Source organism: Phytophthora infestans, genomic scaffold, assembly GCF_000142945.1.
Source record: "Phytophthora infestans T30-4 supercont1.3 genomic scaffold, whole genome shotgun sequence".
Classification (NCBI taxonomy): Eukaryota; Oomycota; class Peronosporomycetes; order Peronosporales; family Peronosporaceae; genus Phytophthora; species Phytophthora infestans.
The window spans coordinates 1,149,397-1,177,088 of record NW_003303756.1 but is presented as its reverse complement, the minus strand read 5'-3'; the positions used below and the strand labels follow the sequence as shown (position 1 = coordinate 1,177,088).

The following is a 27,692-nucleotide window of genomic DNA, read 5'->3' as shown; positions in this document are numbered from 1 at the left end:
TAACTCATAATGGGTTCGGCACGACACTAAGATCCAGCGCTGCCTGAGGGTCGCTCTTAACCACGCCATGCTATGCCATGGCACAAAATGCTGTGATCCGATTGGACGAGCGCTTGCTAGGGCTAGAGCTTAAAGTAAATAAAATGACAGGAAGTGCCACGGATGGCATTCGCAAGTGTCATGGCAAGAGGCAATTGCCATGTCATGCTACTTTTATTTTCATAAATGGCTGCTCTAAAAATAGTTTTCATGATGGCACAGTGGCAGGGCAATTCTATTCGTGACCACGCCATGCCATGGCTCAATTTCTAGTGCCATGGCATGGCACACGTGGCAGTGGTTAAGAGCCACTCTGAGGCCCCGATTCAACTTTCAGAAGATCTCCAGGCGGCACGCACACCACCGAAGTGCTCGCCACCCAGGGACAACAAAGGCAAGCGCTCCACTGAGAAGGAAACTGCTGTGCTGGAGTGGAGCGAGGAAATGGTGCTAGACCTGAAGCATCAGCGTTATGACAAGCTATCGCATCGGAGAGGCGTGGGTGCTATTAGGTCTCCACAGCCAAAAGAATAGAAGCTAAAGGTGGTGGCATAGCTAAAAGCTCAGCGGTACTGAGGACTGTGCCAAGAAAACCCGAGAGCAAGATTCCGTTGGTGGCTCTCCAGTTATTTTAAACACACCTACCCGCGACCTATCTGACCAATCAGCGATATTTTTAAACTTGACAGCCCGATACATGCACGGGACTCAGTGCCCGATGCCTGCACGGGCCTCAGTGTTTTTTTACTGGCAGTAAAGCGATTTTTCTCACAAGACTCGCAAAGGCCAATCAATCCTACACATCTAGTCTAGATTCTAGCAGCAACATTGGGCATCCAAGCACTGAGCCTCAATTCTGGCGGAGAGTGTCACTTCAAGGGGGGGGGGGCAGCGTTGGCATTGCTCACTTAGTAAAGTGAGCCTACAGAACCTGTAACGGGGTACAATCCAGTGTGCCCCATGCTACATAAAGGATGACCCGTCACTCTTGTGGACACCTGGTACACGGTATCAGGTGTTCTCGGAGCCAGTCAGTGCATGACTACTTAGCTCCACTATAGGTAACCTCTAGTTTGTATGAGACCCAAGCTTATCTTACTTATAAATACATCAGTCTTAAATCTACTCTTCTAAGTAGCAAATCGCTCCCTTTGAGGCCGGGAACACGTGGACTAGCATTCACTCGGGTAGTTAATACCCTTAAGCACTTCCTCTGTGCAAGGTGCTGTGTGACCCCGTCACAGAACCAGTCATTTGGTACCTCTACCCGTTTCGGTTTTGTGCACTTGCGACCGAGAGCCAGAAGCAGCCAGCCCAACCAGCCCCTTTTTATAAGATACTGTGAGTAACGCCAATTACATGTAGATGTAATGGAGTGTAAGACACTGTGTGGTCCCCTAGCAGAAAATACGATGTTATACATTTTCTTGGGACCGGAATGCAGGTCCTTTGTCTGCGAGTTAATGACTTTACTGCTTATATAAAATCACTGGCGTAACATGAACCTTTAGTTATATTTTACACGATGATGCAGGATGACAACTAATTAAGCTGGTTTTGCAACTTGAAAAAAATGTTGGGTGACACTGTAAAAATGCTGACAAACATCGCTGTTGCACAACTTTGTTTAGTTAGCGAAATGTTGCAGGACGACAATCTTTTAATTGCCATAAATTAATAAAATGACAAACATCATTGGTTGCGCAACTTTGTTGATGTTTGCGTAAGGTTGCAGGATGACAAACTTTTCGTGGCCTAACACATTTCTTCAAACTGCGAATTGTGATAAAACATGGAAGGATTCGGAATATAATGACATACAATATCTGAAACGATTGAAATGACAAATTCTAGGGCAACTTTCCTCAGTGAAAAGAAGCACGCTTTCCCTGACAAGATTGTGGAGCACTTACCACACTTACACACATCGGGTAAGAGAATTATGTACCGCTTAGACGTCTTATCGAATGGCCTCTTTACTAAATTGGCGCGAAGCACCGTCCAGCATGGACGATGCGAGTACTGAAATTGCGACCATCACTGGAAAGGCAGGATTCGCAGTTTCTCTTGCTAAGGGTATGCAGTTCTTTCAACGCAAAGGCGCAGCTCTCTACATTAACAACTTTGCGTTAGCCCAGGAAAAACGCTCACTTACGTGCCAAGGCAAGTCTGGTGGCAACGATACGCTATATGTATGCTCAACCAAAATGAAATGCTCGCTCTACGTGCAGCTGATCATGTTTCAATGACAAAACAAGTTCGCGTTCAACATCCGCTCATTCAAACTAACTCCTTAGAGTTGTAGTGGTGCCATCAAGGTGGCGGCTGGACAAGTCGCTGCAATGACAGCCGGTATCGCCGCAGTCCCATATCGTGCGCACGAAGGACTGCTGCGTTACAGCAGTGGACGACGATGCGGATCGCATCATCGTGCCGAATGATTATAATCTGCGTATGCGGGTCATGTATGAATATCACGATGCCTCTACGGCAGGGCATCCGGGCCGTGAAGAGACATACACTCTTCTCACGAGAGACTTCTACTGGAACCACCAGTACACGTGGGTGCGCAAGTACGTACGTGCTTGCGAAGTGTGCCAACGCGTGAAGCCTGCTGCGTAGTCGTTGGCTCCACTACAATCACTACCGACGCCGTCGGAGTGCTCGCAGTCCATTTCTGTGGACTTTCTTTTCGGTCTTCCGCCATACAACAAGCGGAGGACTGGCGCTGTTGACCGATTCAGCAAGATGGTTCAGTTTGCTGCAGTACTGGCTGAAGTCATGGCCGTGCAGACTGCACGACTGTTTGTTGACATGGTGTTCCGACACCATGGAATGTCGTTCGACATAACGTCGGACTGTGATCCACGCTTTACAGCGCAGTTCTGGCAAGAGGTGCTTACACTTCTGGGAACACAGCTGTCAATGTCGACTGCGGATCATCCTCAGACGGATGGATAGACCGAGCGAGTTATTCGCGTGCTCGGTGACGTACTGAAGAGCTACGCACACTCGTTCATTCAGTGGAGCGACTGCTTGCCGATGGCAGAGTTGCACATCAACAGCTCGGTGCATGCCTCGACAGGGCATACACCGTTTTACGTAATTGCCATGCGGCATCCACGCCTTTCGAGCTAGCTCGGAATAGTATTCCTTCTTAGGTGGGGAAGGATCTACGGTTGGGTCGAAACAGCCGCAGAAGAACACTGATACGGATGTGCAGGGATTAATAGTATTATGTGAAATAGTACTCTGTGGTACTATTCATATCATTTAATTTTTGGTATATCTCATACTCATACCCAGGTACAGAGTATCTAAATTCATAGTAGTATTACCGCCGTTCGCTATCCACAATAGTAGTTTCACTACTACTATTTTGAAAGGCCTCTCAGCCACAGGTTTTCATTTTGCAATCCGCACACAACTGGCTGTGAAAGACTCTCAGTGTACACGCGAACGATGGGGTGCGCTGTGAATGGATGCCAAGAAGGTGACGAACTCAAGACAGACCCCTGCACTGTGTGCGGCCAGCCAGGGGGCAACACACATCTTTGCGCCATTGGTGTGTTTGAGGGCAAGGACTCCGCTTTGAATGAGAGGTAATACTGCGTGCAACATCCTACATAATCAGTATGTAAACTAACTGCACTTCGGTACAGGTTCTGCAGCTCAGAGTGTGTAGCGCGTGTGTATCGTCAGTCCGACATCAATCTAGATCCAGCTCCAGCGACCTCTAAGAGACCTGCAGGTAATATTTGGGCTGGATTGGACTCTGATTTTGCGCCGTCGCCGGACAGTTCTGTGGGTGAGACTCGTGCGTCCTCACAGCGCGTTACAAAGCGTCTGAAGGTTGCCAAGCAGTCAAAGCTGACTTATGGAGTAGCTGCTGCAAAGGCTAAGACCAAGGTTAAGTCGGTGGCAACTCCAGCTTCCTTATATTCCCCTGAACTCCCTCCACCGTCCTTAGTATCGGAACTTGGTGTTCCGCTATCCGTCAGACATGCTCGAAAGGCTGGAACGTCTGACAGCGTTTGGGATTTGATTCATCACCTTAATGAGCCGTACCGAAAGAGAAACCCGTGGCTGCCGTCTGGGAAACCTTACCACAACCTCTGTCTACTCTGCTGCGAATCGATTAAGGCTCGTACCAAGCCAACGCGGTATAGTTGGGAAGAAGCACTGCGTAATACGAAGCACGCCTCGAATGCAAAGGATCACATCAAATCCATGCACGAAGACCATCCTTTGGCTATTCTCGCGGAGCAGAAAGTTACTGAGAAGGCGAAGCATGATGTGGAAAACGCGGAAGCAGAGGCACGGAGTGCCCTAGATTTGACGAAGGGAAGTGTCGTTGATACTACTACTACTAGTAATACTACTACGTCTCCCGGACTTAAGGCGGACTCGTCCATTACAACCAGCAAGTCCACGAAAAGGGTTTTCCGTCCGAACGAGAAAATGGTTAACGTGTTGATATCCAAGTGGCTCGTCAATCAGGGACTTCCGTATACGGTGTGTTCTTCCGACTCTTTTTTGGATGTGATGCGCGCTGCCACGGGGGATCCAGAGTTCCCAATTTTGAGTCGTGACAGGCATGGACGCTTACTCAATAAACAGTTCCAGCTATTTTGTGATCTTGTCGGTGAGTTACTTTCCTCAGAGTTTCAGAAGGCATGCAGCATCAAATTCCTGAACCTTATTCACGATATCTGGACAAGCTGTGGCAAGGACAGTTTTGTTGGAGCGTCCGTTGCGTTTATTGACAGTAAGTGGAGATTTCGGTACATTGCTATGCTAGCGACTGTGAAGAACGACGGACATAACGCGCCCCTGGTTGCTAAGCTCATTGAGAACGGGTTCAAAGTGAAGTATGGAGTTGATATTCGGTCAATGACACGATACACAATGTCTGACACGACACCTTCAGCAAAGAATGTGGCTGACAACCTGGGCACCGAGCAAGAAGCCTGTTCGATGCACTTGCTCAGCCTTTGCATCGGCTACGGCCTCGGCATGAAGGACAACATACAGACAACAAGTGTGTGAAACAGTAAAAGTGACTCTTGGGAGAAGGTGGTCACCATCGTCACACCGGGCGGTGCATTTGACGAAGGAGGCACTGTAATACAGAAGCTGCGCAGCCTCAACAACTACTTCAGGTCATCAAAGCAGCTTACCGGATTGACTATGATTCAGAAAGCGCTTTCGTACCCGGAGCTCTCACCTCTCACAGACAACGACGTACGCGTGGCGTACACGTGCAAACTGATCAGAAGATCTATAGTCAACTACGCGGCGTTTCAAGCCTATTTTCAATCCAACAAAGACACACCCAATGTTTGGTCTGTTATTACAGCCCAAGAGTGGATGCTTGCTGCAGAGATGGAAGCGGCCACAAACTCCATCGCGAACCTAGCTCTTGTTGAAGCACAGAGCGAGAACCTGGTGGCCTCGTTCATGGTTGTTTTCCGTCGGTTGGCAGAAAATAAGTTGAAGTCGTTTAAGTTTCAGATGATGGGCATTGAAGCACCTCGGTCTAAAGAGGAAAATGAAACTACTCATCGCAGGGTGCTCAGGACCCGTGATCAATTCTCAGAAGAAGGCAAGATATGCCTCCGGCGAACGATTCTACAATTGCAAGCACGTTTTCCAAAGGTAACTCGTGAATCGATAGCATCTATACTGCTTGACCCCCGCACCAAGGCGGCGGTTAAAAAAATTGCTGCGGTAGGTAACGTGGCTCGCAAAGAGGAAAAAGCTTTGTATACTGGTGCTATGGACTTATTCAAAGAAGAGCACCGTCACATATTTCGCACGATGACCAAACAGAAGCGAATTTCTTTGGGTCAAGACGTGGGGTCACAAGGGAGCAGCATTTGGAGTCAAGAAACCTCGCCATTTTCTTCGCCAGCATCCACCGGCTGGGACGACGAAGACGAGTTGCTGGTCGGGGCCCCTATTCGGAGTAGTCAAGCACGAGATGAAGTGGCGGAGGATGAAGTTAAAATTAGGGCGGATAAGGTGCTAGCCGAGTGGCTTAAACTGGAACCTGACTGGTTAGAAATCGCGACTCGCCAGAACCCGACCAAGACGAAGGACGAGCTCAACAAGGACTTGTATATCGGGAACCTAAGGGCTTGTATTGGTCTATGCTTGGCCTGTACAAACACGTGGACGTTCTGGAGTGGTTTAGAGAAGAAGGCGGAGCGTTTTCCCTCAATTGCCCTTCTTGCACGCATTCACTTGGGCAAAGTGTCGTCGTCAGCTTTCCAGGAACGAGTGTTTTCATCTGGAGGTATTGTAATGGGGCCACTTCGCACTAGAACCGATCACAGGCGATCCGAAAAGCAGCTTCTCCTCAAACACAATCGTGATGAGATAGTGAGGATGAAGCAAGACGCTCGAAAGGCTGTAGACAGCAAGACGATCGAGTAGTACTGAGAGTAGTAGCGATAGTAGTACGCATACTACTACCCATACGCCAGTATCTGTAGTAGTATGAATATGTCGCCGTCTACGGACCCCCAATAGTTCCATTGATACTACTACTCGTTTTGGAGCGCTACTATTAACCCCTGCGGATGTGGTATCAGCGGTGACGACGCGAAGACAAGCGTGTCGTTCGGGGAACGAGATGAAGACAAAGAGCATCGTGTCTGTGCGGGGCACAGGCACCGCGAACAAGAAGATGTCTGTAGTTGGTACAGACAGCGCGCAGACCGGGCCTGCTGCTGAGACGGAAGTCGTGCTGGAAAAGCCATTCAGCACACAATCACTGGACTTTGTCCAGCGTTGACAAGCCGTAATACGGTTTGTTTAGAGCGCAACAGAAGCTTCTGTAGACAAACAGAAGTTCAACGCAGACAACATCAGTAGAGAAACACACATGAATTTAAAAAGAGTTCATTAGGTCTTTTAGCCACACAAAGCCTACCACGATATGCAGTTTCTGATTTCGATGCAAGCAAGCTTTCTAGCGCTTCATTGACCCGTTCACAGTGCGTGAGCTGCATGATAACGCGTATACGTTGGACATACCGTCCAGCATGCGACTCCATCCGACATTTTACGTCGGGTGGCTAAAGCCTTTCGAGCAACACGAGCCATCTAGTCTTGGTGGTTTGAGGACGACTGAGTGGCGTAAGCCAGCTTCTCGAGCGCGACGACGGGGTCGCAGGCGCCTCAGCTCCGATTCAAGTGCGACTTGGATGTTCGAAGCTCTGAGCAGCCGCAGCGATCTGCCCCTTCTGTAGGCGCAGCTCCTGCTGCAGAGCAGCTAGCTCCACGATTCGGGATTGTTCCAGAGCGACGACACGATTGTGTAGAGCGCGAGAGACATGGTCAGCCTGGGGCTGAACATACGGAGGGTATCTTTCCGCCCCCGCCACCGCCGCTGCGTGACGCACACGGCTCGACACATTGGATTGTCGAGCACGTAGTGGACTATGAAGCCCCGAAGACATACCAAGTCAGACTCGTCTTCGTATTCGTTGGAGAGGATTTCCTCCTTATCGAGAAACATGGGAGCCCCGGAACGTCCTGATGAAGACGTTCCGGAAATAATGAGGGCGTACGAGGCCCCGAATCGAGTGCATGCATAATGCCTGCACTAAAAACTACGAGGGCCATCAGCACGGGGTGCAACACGGTGCTCAAGTTGAGCACGGAGGTCTCGCAGAGGAGCGGGTACACGTAAGGAAGTGTACCCGAGAACATCGCGTTCAGAAAGGCGCACTGCCCCGAGGCGGCAGTGCGAACACGCAGTTTCAGGTGGAACTGCGCAGGCAATTCCCGCTTCCATAGCGTCAGTGTGGAGGCGATCGATGAGATGACGTTTCGAGGAGGTCTCGAAACCCTGGCAAGCCGCGCCAAAACGCTCGCAGTAGCCTTTCGCATTGTTGTTAAAGCTCACAACAAATGCGTTCTTGGACTGACAAAGTGCACCCACTCGGGCAATTTCCTCTTGCGCGAAGTTTTCTTCGACGCATTCCATCGAAGCTCATGGAAGAGTCCGATGAAGTTGTCGCGTCTTTGATTCGTTAGCGGATCAAAGTGCATGTCGACGGCTTCAGTGTCATCATTGATGGCGCTACACACGTATAGTCTTATCGGGTTCGGTGGCGATGTCGCACCGAATCTGTCAGCGCTTTCGGATGCAGTTGGCATTCAGGGAGCGCATACTGCAGGTGCAGTACCCGGAGAAGAAGGCGGTACCGGCACAGGTGGCTGCGCCTCTTCTTCATTGCGCGGACGCTTTGATTTAGGAGCGTCCAGAACATTGTCACGGCCACATCGCGACCCAACAGGGGGATCAAGCGTTGGTTCGACCTACTTAGTGTCGACAGCTGAGGACGAGATGGCTTCGTCTTCCATGGGGACGTCTGCAATGACAGACCAAGTATGTCTTCATCAGTAAACATAATTGACGAGCCCTCCATGACGACTGACGGTTTGTCAGTCGTAGCTTGAGCACGCTTGCGCGGACACTGTAGTGGTAGTGCCTGCAGGTGCAGGCACAGATGTGACAGATTCTGCCGGAGCAGACTATTGTACGGGCGTTTTCCTCGGCGAGCTCATCGCGAAATGAACTCGGGGTGAAGGCGTTTTCCACGTTGGTGTGAGATACATCAATGGCTACATGTTGGTCTGCATGTATTTAGGGCATTCATTGGCTGAAAGTCAATATCGTCAACCAGTAAGAATAGTAGGATTCTGTCAGCCATTCGGTGATAAATACCGTTTATTTAGAATATAAGATTAGGAGGAAAATCCAAACAAACAAATAAACAGCTCTCTTTTATACCGAAAATCGGCCTTTGGTTTCCTATTTGGGTAAATCTATACTTTCGGATGATCATTTAGTTAATCTAAGTGAAACGTAAGTTACGCTTTCTCATACACGTGTGCTAACGTGAAAGCCGAAGTAGTGAGCTTACATTAGGCCCATTACATCGAATATTAATAATTGGGAGTATCGACGATGGTCGAGGGAGAAGTATTCAGTAATGAAGAGGAAGATAGAGTCTTCGGCCGCACTAATGAAGGCGGTGTGGACGAGCAGGCTGTACCGGTTCCAGCTGCTGTGGAGCGGTTGGAGCGGGGTGCGAGGGTGAGCGTCTCGCGTATTCCGCGTATTGGTGTGGAGCAGACTCCTGGTAGAAGTGAAGGAGCTGTGGTGTTGCAAGGATAGGCGACTACAAGTGTGAGCTTTGACATGGACGTGCTGCGCGAGATGTTAACCGATGAGTTCAAGGAAATCGAGAAAGGAGAGGGGTGCAGGCAGGGAACCCGAAAATGCAATACTTAGGTTAATACATCGATGTGAGCTGAGTAAATTAATAAAATTTAATTATTTGCATTGTTTTGGCCCATACGCCAGCGTACCTTGTCCACCGCACTCATGTTCCACAAGTCGCGATTGTAGTTCAGAAACATTATCATCTCAAGCCTGGCTGGAGACATTCGCTTCCGTAGATCAGACAGTACCAGCTTAGCAAGAGAGAAGAAGCGCTCACACTCGTTAGACGTTGGCGGGATGTACGCGACGTCAACGTAGTGCGGGCGCTTCACGACCTTGCGGTTCCTGAACGCTGGTCTCACAATAGAGCACTCCTCGGCGACTCTTGAAGACGACTGTTCGAGATCAGGCGACCTAAATTCAGCGCAGACTAATTTTTCCGCAACGTTTAGCGCCTCCCCACGCTGTAACTTGGCCAGACCTTGCTCTAAATTGGGGTTATTCACTATAGATACCGTTGTTGACAGCCGAGGCTTCAGGGCTGGGTACTCCTTTACAACCTGGTCAAAAAGACGTCGGGAAGCGGACAAAGTTAGCGTAGACTTCTGCAGCTCCTTGGTTACGGCCTCAAAAGCTGCTAATTTTTCAAGAAGCGCCTTGACGCGCTCGTGCTCCGCACGCCGTAGTAGGAGAGGTTGCACATCATGCTCCACGAGGACATTGAGGCCCAGCAGAACAATCGCCGGCTAGAGTTTGGCGTAGCGCTCTATCATCTCGTACGTGCTCGACCATCTGGTGTCGTTCCTCAGCAGAGGTGACAGATGGGAAACGCGGCGAAGAATGGCTCTACCTTTGATCGTACGCAACTTGGACATTAAAGTATGGACCTTGGTTATCAACTCGTCTTCGTTCTTGAGGAAGTCCTTGACCGCTAAATTGAAGCTGTGGCTAGCGCATCCGATTAGCGGTATAGCACCCTCCTTCCGTCCAATGTACTGGTTAACGGAGCAGTTATCGCCGACCATGAACTTCACTGCGCTCCAGGGCTTGTTGTATCGCGACAGCGTATCAGCGATTAGATCGTACTGGCTCTGTGCGCTAAGATCTTCCTCCGTCTCTACGGGCGAGAAAGCTAGCAGCACGAAGCGACGAGATGAGCACTCTAAGTCCTCGTAGTACTCACTGGCCGCGCTGCTACCGGTTTTACCGGTATTATCGGTGGCACTGTCAAATACTGCAAAGATTGCAACGTAGTGACGGCTGCTGCTTGTCCAGACGTCCAATACGAGACCAAATGATTCGGGTAGCTCACTGGCTACACGGCCCTCAACTACCTCGAACAGCAATACTATATAGCGGAGTAGCGTGTCCTCTGACACGGTAGAAAGTGCCACATTCAGCCGGGTGAGCCTTCGCTCCACAAATGCAAACGGGAGGCGCTCACAAATCACCCATTCGAGCCAACGGTGCAGATCCCGCGTACGTTGGCTGACTAGGCGAAGGTTTAGGGAATTCTGGCGGCGCGCAGCTTCTTGGGCTTCTTGCTCATAGTCCTCGTGGTTGCGTCGTAGGTGGCTCAGTAGATTCGTGTAGCCGTTGCCCTTCTTGTACTGCTTGCCGCAGGTCGTGCAGTTGTAGAAGCCGTCACTGACCTCAGTGAAGAGCATTGAGCAAATTTGGCTGCTCGTTAGGACCATGATGGGCAGAGAGGGCACAGTAGCGGTAGAGGGGTGCCCAGAAGACTGTAGATTGAATTCTGAATGGATGTTTTGTAGGTTTGGACGTGGCCGGCAGCCTGTATTGTAAATGGCTAATAGCAAGCGACCCTGTGGACTTTGTTGGCCTGTACCTTGGCAATTTATGAATGAATTGTAATAAATTCAAAAATGAATTGAGGGGTAAGAATTAATAATTAAATTAAAAAATTAGGATTCATTATTATGCATATTATTTTTTCGGGCTCCCTGGGTGCAGGACTGTGGCCGACATCGACATCAAGACGGAGATCAGGTGTGAGTCTGCGATAAAGAGAGAGGTCGTGACAGGCGGTTCTGCGAGCAGTGAGGGTCCCTACGCGCGACAACGAGTACTTCGACGCTCAAAAAGCTTATGACTCAGAGGCCGACGCTGAGTATGAGATGAGATGGTGGCGAGTGAGCGGAAGCCGAGCGGGTTCATTTCCTGGTACACTGGACCGAGCATTTGACGGTCGGACCGTCCCGCGTTCGGATAGAGTTGAAGCGCTCGACGTGAGGAGAGCAGCGTTGGAGGTCTCCGTGGTGGCTACGGTCCCAAATTGGTAGCTAAGACTCCGGTGCCTACGATACCTGTTAGTCGTTCTCGCCCGAGTGGTGTTAGGTTTGCGACTTCCTCGAGTGTGATACCGAAGAATGACAGACGTCCGGTTCTGAAGATGAGTACGATGCCTGCGAGCGGGGCTAGTACAGCGACGAGAAGTGATGGATCAATACCAAGATCGACAATGTCTGCTATCTCTGTGACTTGAAAAAGTGTGGTGTCACCACGGCAAGCCCTGAGGACGGCTTTCCCGTTCAGGCTATCGCAATTAGTTTCGAGCGTCATGATAGTTCTGCCAGTGCTTTACTCAGACACGGACACAGTGGAGAAGGCTCATGATTTCGGAGATACCATTTGAGGCACACACGGAGGGTATTGTTAGTGTTTCGGCAGAGGCTCAAAGTCCGAAAAGCTGAGCTATGGTGGGGGTAACTCGAGCATTCGAACGTTTCCGCCCTTTTCACCACCTACGATCATATCAGTTTGTTGCGTGTGGACGATAGGCATCCCAATCGTTTTTAGATTTTAGTGGAAACGCTGGTCTATTAGCGCGTGACTTGATCCAGAAGGTAATTGAACTATTGCTGCTGGGTCCTATTGTCGTTATCCGTTGCGGTAGTGAAGTGCACAGGCGTTTAGAGACATCACTGTTGCAACTGATATAAGTGCGACCTTTGACCCTGATTAGCTGAGGAGCTTTGCCGAGGCATTGATGTACCCATTGCATTCATAGACCACACGGTGCGGGCAAGTCTTACTTCGGAGCTGCCATTGCTCGGCATTAGTGATTTGTGGAAGCTGAAATCGACACTTCTCCGATTCTGGTTTTGACGTACAAGAATAACGCGATCGACGAGATTTTGCTGGACTTACTTCGATCGGAGGCTACGCTGGACCATAGTCCAAGCAATTACACTTAATTTAGGAATTTTTAATTAAACAATAGTTTCAAGAAGCTCGTCCGCATCGGTGGAGGGTGCAGCGAGCCCGACCTGGAGCCGTCTCGCGAACGTAATGTTGGCTCCAGCGTCCGCGAGATCTCTGAGTGGAGTGAAGAATGCCAAGCCTTGCGTGAGCAGTGGCACAAGTTTGGAGTCTGCTTTACGCCAATTTACGAGAGATCTGAGACTTATATAGGTAGGTCTTGCCTTCTCGTTTGTCGCTGATACCAGATCCACCTCCAGATGCCATCTACCGTCTTTTCTCCATAGGCTCCTCACTCGATCCACCCGCACATGGTATATCCCATATCCCCTAGGTATAATCGGGGAGGGTGGATTCGAGTCTCCACTTGGTGGATCCTGCCTCCCCGTACGTTATTTATGCCAGATCCATCGTCGACCCATATAGGATGCCGCTTTACCTTGGTCCAATTCACTTCGAGCAGCGCGAATCCATGCCGGGCAACCAGATCCCTCCTAGCCACCGTGTGTCGTCCCTAATCTGTGATAATGGCTTCTTATTAGAGCCAGTCTCTTATTTATGAGAATGAACTTCACCATAGATCTGCTGGGCGGCTACTTTGCTGGACAACCGGGGCCTCGACCGGCCGCACAGAGAGGAAGGTGGCGCTAGGAGTGGCCTGGTTGGAGCTGGCGTTGAAGGTGCTTCAAAATTGGCGAGGTCGAATGGCTCACGTAGAGAGAGCGCTGGTCCGGTGCCGAAGGTAGTAGGGCGGGTGGCGTGCGGGGCCACCGTCGCGCTTAAGGTGCCGAGAAGATTGGGCGATGATGGGCGATTGTGCAAGGCCTGACTAGGCGGCGGGCTGCTGACCGGCGCCGACGTGCCCATGCTGGAAGGGCTCCAGGCGACGTGAGATGCGCTAGCAAAAGTGGGCTCGCTGGATGGCTCGAGATGGTGCGCGGGGGCGGTGGTCTGGTGGTCGCTGGCCGCTGTGGCTCTTGGAGCCGAGCGCATGGGTACTGGGGGCGGCACCGGGACCGTAGGACATCGCTCGGGTACGAGACGAGGCGGCGAGGTAGGTGTGTGCTGAGCAGGCTGGGAGGGAGCTGGAGGCGTAGCCATCACCACAGGCTGCGAGCGGATTCGAATGAGATTGAACGTCAGCGCTGACGGGGAGCCGAGTGCCACGGCGGATGCTCGCTCACCCTGTGCTGCGACCTCCTCCTTGTCGACTGCGTGACGTTTCTTCTGGCGCCGCGCCTCCGCGTTAGTCGCCGCACTCTTCTTCCTTGCGATGCGCATACTTGCACGTACGCGCGCCTGGTGAACCGGCTGCTGGCCATTGCGGAACCTGTCGATGACGGTCCTGGCACCGCAATCGATGCTGGCTGAGCCGAGGATGGCGGGAGACCTGGTCCAGAGTCGCCGCTAGGGTCGGAAGCAGCTCGGTGGACTGAGAAGTCGGAGCGGCTATCGGCGGCGTCGGCCCGGGCTGGGAAAAAGGTGTTTCCGTGGAGGTGTAGTTGGCCTGGACAGCGCTCGTGGGGGACGGAGGCGGCGGCAGTGTCACGGGCAGAGAGGTAGATTCTTGGACGCTTAAGCTTGAGAAGCGAAGACGCGAACTGCAATCGTGCTGCTCTTGCATCCGGTCGCTATCTATCTAAAACCTATGTTTTAATATATTGAAACTCCCAGATGCATTGACGCTTCGATTTTGCTCGACGTCGTTGCCCCATAGAAAAATAGGACGAGCAATTCCTCGTGTAGTTGCTAGCTCAAGTCAAATATCTCTGTCCAGGAGATATGTCAAGGGTATTCAATCAAATCTCTGTGTCCAGGAGATATGTCAAGGGTATTAAATCAAATCGTGATTTAAGATCTTCCAGAAAAAAACAGATAAACAAATTTAATATCCTTCTCGACCTGATTTAAAAAAACTATTCAGTTCCGGACCACAAATCTGCAGCAAAACAGCTTTGATTGGTTACATTTTTCTCGCATTTTCATAAAATTTGAGATTTCAGGTACCACCCACTAAATCAGTATATTTTATTAGGCGTGCTCAGGAAGCTGAGATACTGGAAGCTCGGAATCATTTGATTATAAAAATTACACGCTCGCTAATGAGGCTTGATAGCTGTCTCAGAATACCTCTTTTTGTCGTCACTTTGATATCTCCTACAAAGTTGGTTCATGTGAGTTGATACCACCGTTTTGCCGTACGTCAAGTGCAAGACGTGGCACTATTTATTTATTAAAAGTCTGAAAAGGCAGAGGCTGACATGAGCTAAGAGCCTATACGTAATTTATTGGTCAGCACTTTCTCAATCTAATGATTTTTAACGAAGATCTTGGCGTTATTTCAATAAAAACGTTACTTCATCTAACAATCACATTCCGCCAGAAAATTGATCCTCACATTTACCTAGCTTGTGCGCTTGCCGTCCGATGAGCTAGCCGCCAGAGTCCATTCTGTAGTCAACACCAATCTACCCTTGCCATGCAACCTCCAAACATTGTTTCCTCATGGCTGCGAGTTTTCATACCTGCTAATGTTGACGAAGATGCCACTTGAACGACGTTTGTGAGGAAGTCTGCTGCTCTGACAGGAAGCATGAATTCTGCCTCTCGTTCTCTCGGCACAACAAAATAAAGCTTCACCTTTCGAAATCGGACACCTCTCAAGTCATCGTACAAGGACAGTTTGTCTAGAATCTCAACAAAGTGAATGTGGTCGTAGTTTTGATGCTCAGCGCGAGTGACTTGAATGAAACGTACCAAGCCCCTGGAAGCATCAACAAAGACAGCATCGTAACCCGCCAGGCTCCACTTCACGGGAGCCATCCACGTCGGAGTAGTAAGAGATACACCGAACATCATCCTGCTTGGGTCGAAAAATACGATCTCCGATCGTTTCCATCGTCTGGTACACACGCGGAAATTTTTTTTACGAAACCACTTAAGACCCGAGTACTTCAGCGTTGAGAAACCCACGCCTCAAACAAATGGTCATCCATGGCCAGGTTCACTCGATACATACTTGCGAAATTTTTTAAAAGGGACGGGCCCAGAACGACAGCAATTTTCCTCACAACGTAGTCGCTCACCAAGCAAATGTCATGATCGCCACTATCGTCGTATCTACGGTACAGTGCAAGCAGGCGATGGACAACTCCTGAAGGCGAAGCACTCAGAAATTCTCGAGAAAACGACTCGATATTCGGCATTTCTTGGATTGCAATATTTAGAGATTTGACAGCTTTCTCTGTTGAGACGCCAAACATCAACCTCGCACTCCCACCAGCAACGCAATACTTCATTTCCAGCAACTGCATTCTATCTTCCACTGTTGCGCCATCTGATTCATGTCTGAGCGGGAACATGTCCTTGACACTCTCCCAAAAACTATCCGAGTTGATCGCTTCTCGATAATCTTCAATTCTCCAAGATTCAAGCGCAAATGTATCCTCTTCATCTACTTCATCCAAAGTGTCCTCCTCGTCCACTTTAGCGTCGTCTTCCGTAAGCTTATCCCCATTTCCCGCTTCCAAGCATTCGTCATTGGCTGTTTCCTCTTTTCGCTCCAAATTATACAGCTCCACATCAGAGTGATCAGCGACACTAGGAATCGTCTCGTATAATTCAGGTCGATAGTCTCCCCCGCGCCCTACCATTGAGCAGATACAAACTAGTCTATGTGTGGTAGTTACCGCTTTGCGTTGCTGAAATGCTGGTGCTTGTTGATTGCAAGTTAAGAAGTGAGCTTCCTTTTGACTAACTCCTGCTCCTGCGTTCTACTCGACTCCTCCTACTCCTATCAGGACCAAAGGCTTCACCCTAGGCACAGCCTTGAGAGTCGAGCACCAGGGTTGCAGTAAGACTGCAACCTCATGTTGATAGACGACGCTGTAGTTTGGGATGGGGTTCTTGATTCAGGATAGCCTCCTTGCCGTTGAGGTACGCCTCCTTGCTTGCCACACACTACACTGCCCCCGAAGAACCCGTTGAGCCTCTTGTATTGAAAATTCTCCAAGTATAGGAAATCCAAGTCAGAGAGACATATGTCACCAAATGTCACGACTGATGGAAATCTGTCACCGGTTGCGAAAAAACAGTCCATACATGAGACGGGACAGTGTTACAGGTCAAGTCGCACTGCAACACGTTGAAGTTGCTCCATAACTTGACCTACACGTCGAATTAGGCTCTGGTATTTTGCTGAAAGGTCGACAGGGCCTGTACAAACTCGTTGTCGCCACTTTGAGCTGCGTAATTCTCCACACGCGTAGGTATATTACTGTAGAGACTCTGAAGAGATTCCCAGGAGTCTTCTTCGTTCTGCAAACCGACCCAGGACACGAGAAGCTGCCATCCATGTTGGGTCTTGCGGTGATCCTTAAAATCTTTGACGCCAAGGACCATACCTTGGTTGCCGACATGGGCCAGGAGTTCCTCGCTGGTGCCCAGGCTTCCGTCACGGTAGAACTTGAGCCGGGATCCATGCACCATGTAGCGTTGGCTACTCACCAAGTGGCGAATCATATAGGAATGAGGGTGCTCCTCGACAACTTCGAATGGTCCCACCCAGCGAGCGAGTAGTATGTTTACCGAAAGGCGAGAGTCGATCCTTGACCACAGTACAAAATCACCGATAGTGAAATTGCATGGTACTCCATTACGACGTCGCTCCCGAATGTCCACCACCTCCTTGTGCATTTCTTGTAGACTTCGTTGCATGTTCTCCACCATTTCGTCAGGAATAGTCACCGGCTCAGTCACCATCATGGCCTTGCCGTTGCGCTCAACTACGATAGTCTCAAATGGTGTAGGTCTAGGTAACGCGGTGAAAAGCTCACCAGGGGACCGGTTGCCTAATGAAGCCACTGGAGTGTGATTCAGAATCCCTTGCACTACCGGAACGAGATATTCCCACTCATGCGTGTCCAGCTTCATCTCCATCAGGAGAACACGTAGAACTTGCAGCACATCTCGATTCAGTCGCTCGATAGTACCGTTGATCCACGGAGCGTAGGCTAGAACTAGATCCTGTTCAATGGAGAGCTGTTTGCAAAGTTGCTGTACAACCTGGTTCTTGAAATGGCTTCCTTGATCGGAAATCAAATTTTTAGGCGGACCAAAACGCTTCATGAGTGAAATGGCTGCCACGACACTTGTTGGCGAATCGCAAGCCACCAATTCACAAAAATGAGTAAGGCCGTCCTTCATTACGAGTAGGTACTTGCATTCATCCACACTGTCACCAAGAAAAAGAAAATCCCAGTGGAGCATCTCGTTTCGCTCAGATGCGTCGTATGTAGGCCCCCAGGGGCGAGGAATCACATTACCACCTTTCACATGTTTGCAGAGAAGGCATCGTTTCAGATATCGCCGGCAATGTTGTCTCAGGCCTTTGATCGAGAAAAGGTCTTTGACTGTAGTCATCATCGCGTCAAGTCCACAATGTCCTTGACTACCGCAATGAGCCACAATGAGAATGCGCTGTCGTAGCTCCTTCACGGACTCTGGTATCCATATTTTTCCGTCGACAGTCATGATGCCATTGTGATCGCACACCGTTGCTCTGGGTGCATTCCGCTTGTGTTGCTGTTGCACTTGGCTGATCTCATTCAAGGTCGGAAAGACAAAGTCGCCTTGACGCGGACGCAGCTCGTCAAGTTGGCGTTCAGTCGCGTCGTCAATGCGTTGCTGGCTACGCGTGACGAATTTGCACTTCACGTGCACCCCTGCCTCACCACAAGAGCCCCACCGCGAGAGTAGATCGGCCCACACGTTCGCCGTATCATCGATGTGGTCGATTTGGTAGTGAAGACCAGTGAGAGATAACGCCCACCGTTGTAATTTGCCACGCACGTGACGTTTAACTTCGTGTGTTGGTGCGAAAACGTAGATCAGGTTCTTGTGGTCGCAGAACAGCCTGAAGCCTAAAGGGCGGACGAGAAGATGGCCCAGGTTGCGGGCAGCCCAAATGATCGGGTACGCTTCCTTCTCAATGATGCTCCACCGACGTTCCGTCTCGTCGAAAATTCCGCTTTTGCATACTAGAAGTTGGTGCTGCTGCTCGTTAGCAGGTAATGCAGAGTCCCAGTCATCCACTTGAGTCACGACGAGCCCCCACCCCAGTTCACTGGCGTCACTAAACACGGCCACTGTGGACGACGTCGTCGGAAAATGCAACAGTTGCGAGGATCCAAGCAGGGTTTTTGCGGAGTTGAACACGTTTTTTTCGTCCAAAGTCCACGAAAGAAACACCCCGGCTGCTAGTTTCTTAGTTCGCCCATTAACACTCAAAACCGCCTCCAACTTGTCATGCAACGGGCGCATGGTGCGGCCAAAGTCGAGCAACGTATCGCGCATCCACCCAGCAGCACACAAAAATTGTTGGAGGTCAGCGGCTGTAGTAGGGAGAGGAAGGGCTTGCAACGCACTGATGCGTTCAGGGTCATGGCGAATGCCAGTGCCACTAAAGATGCGGCCACACCAACGGATCTCCTTCTGAAACAAACAACTCTTACTCACGCTGAGTTTCAGCCGGTGAGTGCGGACAATAGAAAAGAATTCACGAAGTGTAGCGATAAACGTAGGCGCATCGTCCGCATAGACGAGAATATCGTCAATCCATACAAGTAGGTAGGCGTACAGCATCCCGGCAAAAACCTTTTGCATCTCGTTCTGAAAATGCGTTGCCGAATCACTCGCTCCCTGTGGAACGCGCGTAGGTGTCCATACAGTATCGGTCGTAACAAAACTCATCATTTCCTGGCTGTCAGGATGTAGAGGAAGCTGCCAGAATCCTTTTGGCATGTCGAAATCCGCGAAACCGTAAGCTCCGGCCGCTTCGTCGGCAGAATCCGTCACATCCTGGGCTGCTCCAGCGATCGGTACGGTCAGTGCATTTACAGGGCGATAGTCGACTGTCATCCGGAAATTACCTGGTGACTTGGGTTTTGCCACAGGCACAGCTGCACATGCCCAATGACTTTGGTTATTTTGTCGAATAAAGCCCATCAGCTCGAGCCGCTTCGTGTAGTCCCGAAGGAAAATGCGTTGGGCTTTGGCATAGCGCCGTGAACGCGCTCTAAAAGGTACAGCTCCGTCCACCAACTGAATTTGCAGTGGTTCAATGTCGGCAGGGGGACCAGCACCCAGGTCAATCCGAAAAATATCCTCATACTCCAGCACGGTATCGTGAAGAAAAGAGAGATAGTCAGCGTCAAAACCATTATTCCCAGCGGCGACCATCATATCTTCCAATTTACTGCGAACTTCCAAACCAGAAAGCTCGAGATCTGCACATCCATCGTCTTCAAATGGGTCCACATCTTCACTAAGTGAACCCCCAGCCAGCTGTTCAAGTTGCTGGTTTACATCAATTCCGAGGGAGACGAGCGTGTCGTTACCAAGAAGAAAATCGGTCTCTTCACCCTCCATAACCAAACAGGTCACGTCAGGTAGCTTAACAGTACCCGCTGTCGTTTGCAGCACGACATCCACCGTAACAGAGTCAAAACAGGTAACTGTAGAACCTCCAGCAACGATAGCCTCAATTGTAGATGACATGCATCTCCACACCGCTACCAAGTGCAACTAACTCGTCGACCACTGCACGAGGGATAACAGTTGAGTCAGATCCTGAGTCAGCACAATACGGCAAGACCACGAGCTCGTTGATCATCACTTCCCCTGGTTGAGGCAAAGTCCGAACCACCTTAACTCGTGACCGGTCCTTTATTTCCTTCATCTTGTCGACAGCACGTCTCTTGTCGTCATCCGTCGCTGTCGGACAGTCTCGAAGCCAATGCGAGCCTTGACAGACCCAGCAGCCAGTCTTGGGTGGCTTTGACTCCTTTCTCTGGGGTTGAGACCCAGTATTAGTCGTTGGTGAATTCCGCTGAGTGCCGTCTCTACGGGCTTCCACAGCAGTATGCTGTTCTCCACTACCGGTTTTAGTCTTCGTTTCATTATGGCTAGACCTTCGGTTAGGTCCAGATTTGGACCTGTGCTCCATCGACAGTAAGTGATACTTGTGCTGAGCCCGTGCCTTCTCTTTAATGATGTTAAAGAGCATGAAATCGTTTCTCTTCGCCTCTCTGCACTCATACTTGCAATGTCGCTTGACATCATCACGTACCATACGAGGCTCAAGGTTGTCGATCAAGATGGTGCATCGTAACTTCATACGATCAGCAAAACCCTCTGCATCTGGGTCTCCGACACCCAGTATTTTTCCTAAACCATGGTTCTCAATAATGGAGGAGAAATCACGGTAGTAGCGTAGTACACGAGCATCGATATCATTTTCTGCCAAGTCGATCTTCAGCTTCTTCTTGAACAACTCGTCCAAGTCGGGGATCTGCTCGTTCTTTACAGTACCAATGCGCTGCTTAATCAGCATGAGGAGCTCCTCACTGCTGACGTTATCCACAGCCTTCCGTAACTCGTAGAGGCATACCACCTCCAGCAACTTCCGGTCGATTGAGGATTTTACTGGTTTCATCACGGTCTCGGGTCGTTCACGACTCTCAAAACAGCGTTGCCGAATAGTTTCCTCGTACTGGTCACGTGCTTAGTTTCATTTGACCAATGCATCATGACTCCAGTCGTTCAACCACGGCGCCTTGACGAACTCGAATACCGGTTGATTTACAGACTTCATCACTGTGTCACCATCAGCTTCGTACTGATGTGACTTGGTTGCCATGCTTGCGGTCCCTTAGGACTAAAGTATACTTTGTGGTAGTTACCGCTTTGCGTTGCTGAAATGCTGGTGCTTGTTGATTGCAAGTTAAGAAGTGAGCTTTCTTTTGACGAACTCCTGCTCCTGCGTTCTACTCGACTCCTCCTACTCCTATCAGGACCAAAGGCTTCACCCTAGGCACAGCCTTGAGAGTCGAGCACCAGGGTTGCAGTAAGACTGCAACCTCATGTTGATAGACGACGCTGTAGCTTGGGATGGGGTTCTTGATTCAGGATAGCCTCCTTGCCGTTGAGGTACGCCTCCTTGCTTGCCACACACTACACTATGGTTGTATTCGTCGTTTTGGCGCCACTCCTTACACATGTCGCTCGCTATTTCTTCCTCTTTAATCGACTTGACATAGCCATCGAGAAACACGACAGTCTTCTTGTTGTGCGTCGTTGAACCAAGAAGCATCGTTAGCTGTGATTCCAGCGTTTTCTTTCTAATAGTGCACGTCATTTTCGTATTTCCACGCAGCCACATACATGCAATAGACGGGGTCTTGCGAGAAAGATGCAGCCAAATCACATCCCAGCTCGCTGCTTCAAGTGAGTACGCATAAGCGAGTGCTGTACACGACTTTCCTACTCCCGTCGGACCGACGATCCACAGGAGTGCGTACGTTTGGATGGAGCATCGAAATATCTCGTTACATTGGGCGATCATCTGACGTCGACAGTAAAGAGTTCTCGGCTTACCGATACCAGAACCGTTGACGAAAGCTGCTGATAATTCAAGCACCAAAGTTTCAGCGGTAATCACAAGCTGACTTCGATTTTCGGATGACGTCCAGGCGAGCTGCTTGGCCTCAAGAGTTAGGAAAAAAGGTGGGACCTCTACGAGAAGTGCTTTCGCTTCGGTCTCTCCGAGTCCAGTCATTGCCTCCGAGGATTCTAGGAGACGCCTATTGAGTAGATCTTCTAGAGTCCGGAAAACATGGAGTTGGATCGGATTGATATTGCCGAAAAGGCTTGGACTTTGAGCTTGGTCAGAAGCCTGGATTGTTTCACGAAATTCCTGGATAATCTCGACATCGTCTGTGCGTCGGATGGAAGTGGGCACAGTACTCGCGAACGCACCACGCGTAATTGCGTCAATTAGCTGATACCAGATTCCTGACGTCATCTCAAGTCGGCAGGGACGAATTCTAGGCGTGAGGCTTTTTTTTCTTTTGACCAACACTCAGCAGCTAATTTACTGTAAGTGAACATAAGATTTTATTTTTTGTCTGCTCTTCAAGTAGAAATAATGGCGACGTCTTCGAAGTGACTTCATTTAAGAATGCCGGAATGCACAAGATGCGCTATTTCTTCCCAAACAACAGAAAACGACAAACCAGCCGTGTACACGGTATTGTACGTACCCCGCACTGTATGTTGTGACTTGTGAGCGACCAAAACGTTCACAGGCGTCAGATGTGCGTCGAAGTCCGGGACGGCAGATCCCAGAGTGTGTGTGTCCAAGACAATACCGAGCCCCATTCGAACGAATTCGCGTCTTCACATCTGAAATTTCATGAGAATAGCAAAAGTCTCAGTTGGGAAAGCAGCAAATCTCTGCGATTGCAACTGGAAATTCTGAGCGTTTCATCTAAAATCACGCTTGATTATCGAAGTTTCAGCCTCCCAAACCTGATACCGAATTTCCGTCGATTTTGTTTCGACTGTTTCTTCCCTCAATTCTCACATTGCAAAGTCAACTCACTGTTTGTCCGGGTCTTTCGCCATGGAGGGCGACAAGTTGTCGGACAACCTCCACTCTGCGTCCGCATCACCAGCCACTTCACCGTCGTCGCTGTGGATCCGCTTCATCCAGAATGAGAGCTTCCAACCCAAGCCGACAGCCTATTCGCCGCACTCGCTCGAGGACGAGGACCCACTGATGCTCCAGCAGCGACAATGCAGGGACAAGCTCCGAGTTCTCAAACAGGTGCGCGAGCGCATCGAGTTCTATCCACTGCGGCCTATAGACGGAGATTCTCCCACCTCGTACTCGATGAAGATCTCCACCAATATGATTTTTTCGAGTGCCGACCTATCCCCAGAATGGCAACAAGATGCAAATCAGAGTGATGGTCAATCGAAGAATGCAGGTCAAAACGTTGGCATCGACGCTCTCGGAGGTCTCAAGATGCTGCTATTCGCCTTCTTCTCACCACACGAACTACTACACGTCAGCAGCGTCTGCAGGGCCTGGAGATCCTTAGCACGGGACGATTTATTCTGGGAACCGCTACTGTTCACAACAGTGGAAAAGTATCCGTTGCGGCCACTGCTCGGACTAGAGCGAGACTCAACGCACTCACATAAAGACGTCCCCGCTATCCTGGTTTATATGGTGTATCAGAAACTGAAAATTGCACAGACAGCTTATAAACCAGAGTGTAGCGACGATGGTAGCGTTACTCATACAACTACGACTACGCCAGCTCCAACGAGGTATAATGGCAGATTTTTGCAATTATTCCAGACTTTCAACCAACAGGTTGGTGCACTTCCGACTTCACCGAAGGAACCGGTATCGAGTATCCATCTCGCGTGTGTAAAATTCAATCCAACAGCATCAGCGCTGTGGACTTCGGACCGGATGGTGGGGCTGCTTTTCCAGCCTCAGGTAGATCAAGTAGCTCCCGTGGCGAATGTAGCTGTAGCACCAGACCCACAACCTGCAGTACGTGCTGAGCATGGCGCTGGTGCAGCAGACGACGAGGATGTTTACAGTGTGGCGGATGGACGGGATCGAATGACATTGAATGGATGGCTGTCTACGAAAAGACGAGTCAGTGAACGTACGTTGCGTTCGTATTTACGACAAATGCTGCTAGCAGTGGACGCTTTAGAGAAGTCGAATTGTGAACATGCGGACATTTCACCGGTAAATATCGTGGTACACTACTGCCAATCTCGAGTTCACATGATGAATGTGAAAGGAAATGGACAGTCAGAAGAGGACAGTGACGAGGAAGAAGCTGACGGAGACGACATGGACACATCTCACGAGTATTGCAGACGACGAACTCCTGTTTTTCAATTATTTCTCAGTCGGAGGAATTGTCAACACGCACGTGGCGCTCGAAATTGGCCACTTGATCCTGCTCTCGCTGTTGATATGAACATGAATCCCATACTCGATGGTAATGATGATATCGCACAGCAACGTCAGCGATTAGCGGTGGCGGAAGCAGAAGTTGGTGGCAATGACAATGGCGTCCCCATCGCTGCTGCATTTCGCCACCGGTTAGCTCTTCCACAGATCTCAATGGTGAGCTCAGTCATTCATACTGCAATGACCGTGTGGGCTTGTGGTCGATTCGTGGATGCAAACACGTCGACGGATTTGGCTTTACTATTGCGCTATCCTGAAAGCTTTTCGAGCCACTTACGCTCGTTCCTGGAGTATGCAACGTACCTTATTATCACCCACTCGGCCAATGCATCTAAACTGCTGCGTCATGAGTATTTGCGATGCTCAGAGGCAGATTTGGACTGCAACTTGCCACCTCATTGGTCCACAACACCAATTCGTGATGTTAATGAGTACAAAAGCAAGCTTGTGGCCTACTACGGTAGCTTGCCGTCTCGTGTCGACGGGCTTCTGGATGACAATAGCAACTCGATCAGTCCACAGGTGATTGACGAACTTATGCCACGGACAAACCTTGGTCTCCAGTACTTTTCCAGCGCTTTGGAGGAGAATAAACTGCGATCTGAACGCTTTGTCAGCGTCGTAGCACCATCGACTGCATCTTCGTCGTGGGTACGCACACTTGCGAGTACCCAGAGCTGTACACTGCAACGTTTGGACCTTTCACGTGCTCGTGTACCGACGTCGGTGTTGTTGCGAGAGTTGGCAACGTTGCCTCGATTAACACATCTTCGTTTACCGCGACAAATATTACGAGATGAAAATCTGGAGCATCTTGTAGCTGCATTGGCATATGCTAAGTTCCTCCCGCAGCTTCGAGGACTCGACGAGAATGTTCGTTACGCCATGGATCGATTGGAGAAATCCTATCTGATGCAACTTGATATGGTTACGTTCTTATTGCAAAAACCCAGTGCAAATACCACACCTGGGGGTGTTTAGAAAACCTCTTCGTTATCATAATTTCTTGTTCAGTTTTAATGAAAAATTTGGAGATGATTTTCATGCAAAGTGCCTTTTTGTATTTTTTTTTAGTTTTTACGTGAAGGGCGCTTGGTGAAGAGATCGACCATTGGGATTTCCTCCAACTCGCGACGAGAGCATAGGTATTCACCCAGTACGATCGTTACGCTTGCAGCTACGAGGTGAACGAGCCACCAGTCCCACATCTTCGGAAACTCCTAAAATTATGGTCAGGATTAGTGAGGGAGTATTTCATCGTTTGCGGCATGGCAACGCACCGAATAGAAGCATTGAGCGAGGAAGTCAATGAAGTAGAGAGTGACACCGAAGTCCAGACACTTTTTGGCACGCTCCACGAAGAGCGCGAGGCATACAGCACTGCAGAATTCGCAAGTGAGTCTAAAGGTCACGAGAATACTTTTATTCGTGACGAACCTGACAAAGCTGGAGGCCACAATGGCGAAGCAATTCTTGAGTCCATCCACAGTCACGACGGTTTGTGTATGGTAGGCGAAGAATTGGTCCAGTGTCACATGTGCGCCGTGGCAAATACCCAGAACAAGTCCCTGCGCCACGTAATGCGAGCACTGAAACCCGGTGTATCGTAGGCGCAATACCGCATTCGAGGGTGAGAAAGGTGTGGCTAGGAAGGCAGAGGTAGTGCAACGCACCTGCATACACAGCATCTGCAATAAAATGAGCTTGGGCGCCCATCGCGCGGCGCCGTAAAACTTGGGCATCTTCCAAGTTGGTTTTTGGCGTGATCTGTCCAAAATGACAAAAAACGGAGCAGAATCAGATTTAAGCAAAATTTTAAATCTGATTCTGTTTTCAATTTGATACTGGATATGAGAGTCAACGTCAACATCTTGTGCGCAACATGCCACTAGTCGACGAGATGACTCCTGAGGAGACGAATGAATTGCTGCGACTGCGTGAACAGCATCGCCATGCGAAGGAGGGCGAAGTATCAGATGACGACGGCTTCAGCGGTATCGGAGGCTATAAGCGACGCACGTGGGCACTATTCAGTGTCATGGGCGGACTCATTTACGGCTACAACGTCAGTCTGGCCGCCACTTTGCAGTATATTCAGGACGATCTACATCTGACATCCCCACAGGAAGAAGCTCTAAGTGCCACAGCAACTTTAAGCGACGCTGTATCCATGTTGGTGGGCGGGTATCTAGCTGACCGCTTCGGCCGAAAGGCCACTGCCATGTTCGCCTGCTCGTGCTCCATTGTGGGCGCGTTATTGGCTGGAATCGCAAGCAGCAGCTACTTGTGGCTCGTATTGTGGCGTCTGTGCTCTGGAGTAGGCAACGGATTATCCATTCTACTGATTCCTATGTACATCAGTGAGTGTGTGGACGCAGCCAGTCGCGGGGCCTTCCTCACACTGTTTCAGCTTGGAGTAAACTCGGGTGTAGCTGTGCCATATCTCTTCATGATCACTATTAGTGAGAGCTGGAGAGCCTGTCTGGCTTTTGGCAGCTTACCGGCACTTTATGTACTCTACAATTTCCATTTCCACTTCCCAGAGAGCATCAAATGGCTCCGTTGGAAGGAAAACCCGACAGATCTAGAAGATGGAGTCACAGATGTATCAGACGAAGACAGCGTCGAGAGTGTCGTCTTATCCGTCGCCATCAAACGATCAAGAAACGGGAACTACCAACGTCCATCTGAACAAGCTTCAACTACTCCTTCTTCCCCTCCAAACCGTCATCTGGAGTTATTGATCGGTATTCTACTAGCGTACGTGAATAATTGCGTCGATGCGTCTCTCTTCTATGGCCCAGAAATCATCGCCAAGACCAGTTCCTCATACTCACGTCGAGATGCCAACATCTTTGGACTCCTCTGTTCACTTGTTGCAGTCGTGTCGGTCATTTTTGCTGGTCGCTTCGTCATTGCAAGGTTCTCAAGACGACAAGTTTACTTGCTTTGTCTAGCTATCGTCTGCATCTGCTTCGTCATTAGTGGAGCAATTTTCGCGCGATATTCCACCGATGACTTTGCACACAGTTCCACGGCGTCTACGAGCATCATGATCACCTTCGCCGTACTTAACATGTTCGCTGCTGTGGGTCCAAGTATCCTGTTTGTTGTTATCCTAAGCGAGTTGTTCCAAGACAACAGCTACCGAGCACGATACATGAGCTACTGCACCTTCACCATGTCGCTGATTTCGCTGCTTGTGAACGGCTCCATGCTCACATTGTTCGAGACATTGGGTACTGCAGCTACGTTCTTCGCATACGGAGGCACATACATGGCGTGTCTGGTCTTCTTCTGGGCTTACTTGCCCGAAACCAAGCAACGCCAATTAGTCTAAGTCAACTG

At 49.9% G+C, this 27,692-nt stretch overlaps 3 protein-coding genes across 3 annotated transcripts; 2 read left to right on the top strand and 1 right to left on the bottom strand.

The window, feature by feature from the left end:
• Positions 1-23,120: 23,120 nt before the first annotated feature.
• PITG_02234 (F-box protein, putative) lies at positions 23,121-25,325 on the top strand (the record flags this gene model as incomplete). Its single annotated transcript, XM_002907140.1, has 5 exons — positions 23,121-23,265; positions 23,332-23,723; positions 23,922-24,125; positions 24,240-24,303; positions 24,421-25,325. The coding sequence occupies 5 exons, from the start codon at positions 23,121-23,123 to the stop codon at positions 25,323-25,325; spliced, it is 1,710 nt and encodes a 569-aa protein (XP_002907186.1).
• Positions 25,326-25,381: 56 nt separating this feature from the next.
• On the bottom strand, positions 25,382-26,112 carry PITG_02233 (uncharacterized protein; the record flags this gene model as incomplete). Its single annotated transcript, XM_002907139.1, has 4 exons — positions 25,382-25,564; positions 25,625-25,724; positions 25,782-25,933; positions 26,018-26,112. The coding sequence occupies 4 exons, from the start codon at positions 26,084-26,086 to the stop codon at positions 25,415-25,417; spliced, it is 471 nt and encodes a 156-aa protein (XP_002907185.1).
• A 132-nt stretch (positions 26,113-26,244) lies between these two features.
• PITG_02232 (Major Facilitator Superfamily (MFS)) lies at positions 26,245-27,684 on the top strand (the record flags this gene model as incomplete). Its single annotated transcript, XM_002907138.1, has 1 exon — positions 26,245-27,684. The coding sequence occupies one exon, from the start codon at positions 26,245-26,247 to the stop codon at positions 27,682-27,684; it is 1,440 nt and encodes a 479-aa protein (XP_002907184.1).
• Positions 27,685-27,692: the final 8 nt, after the last annotated feature.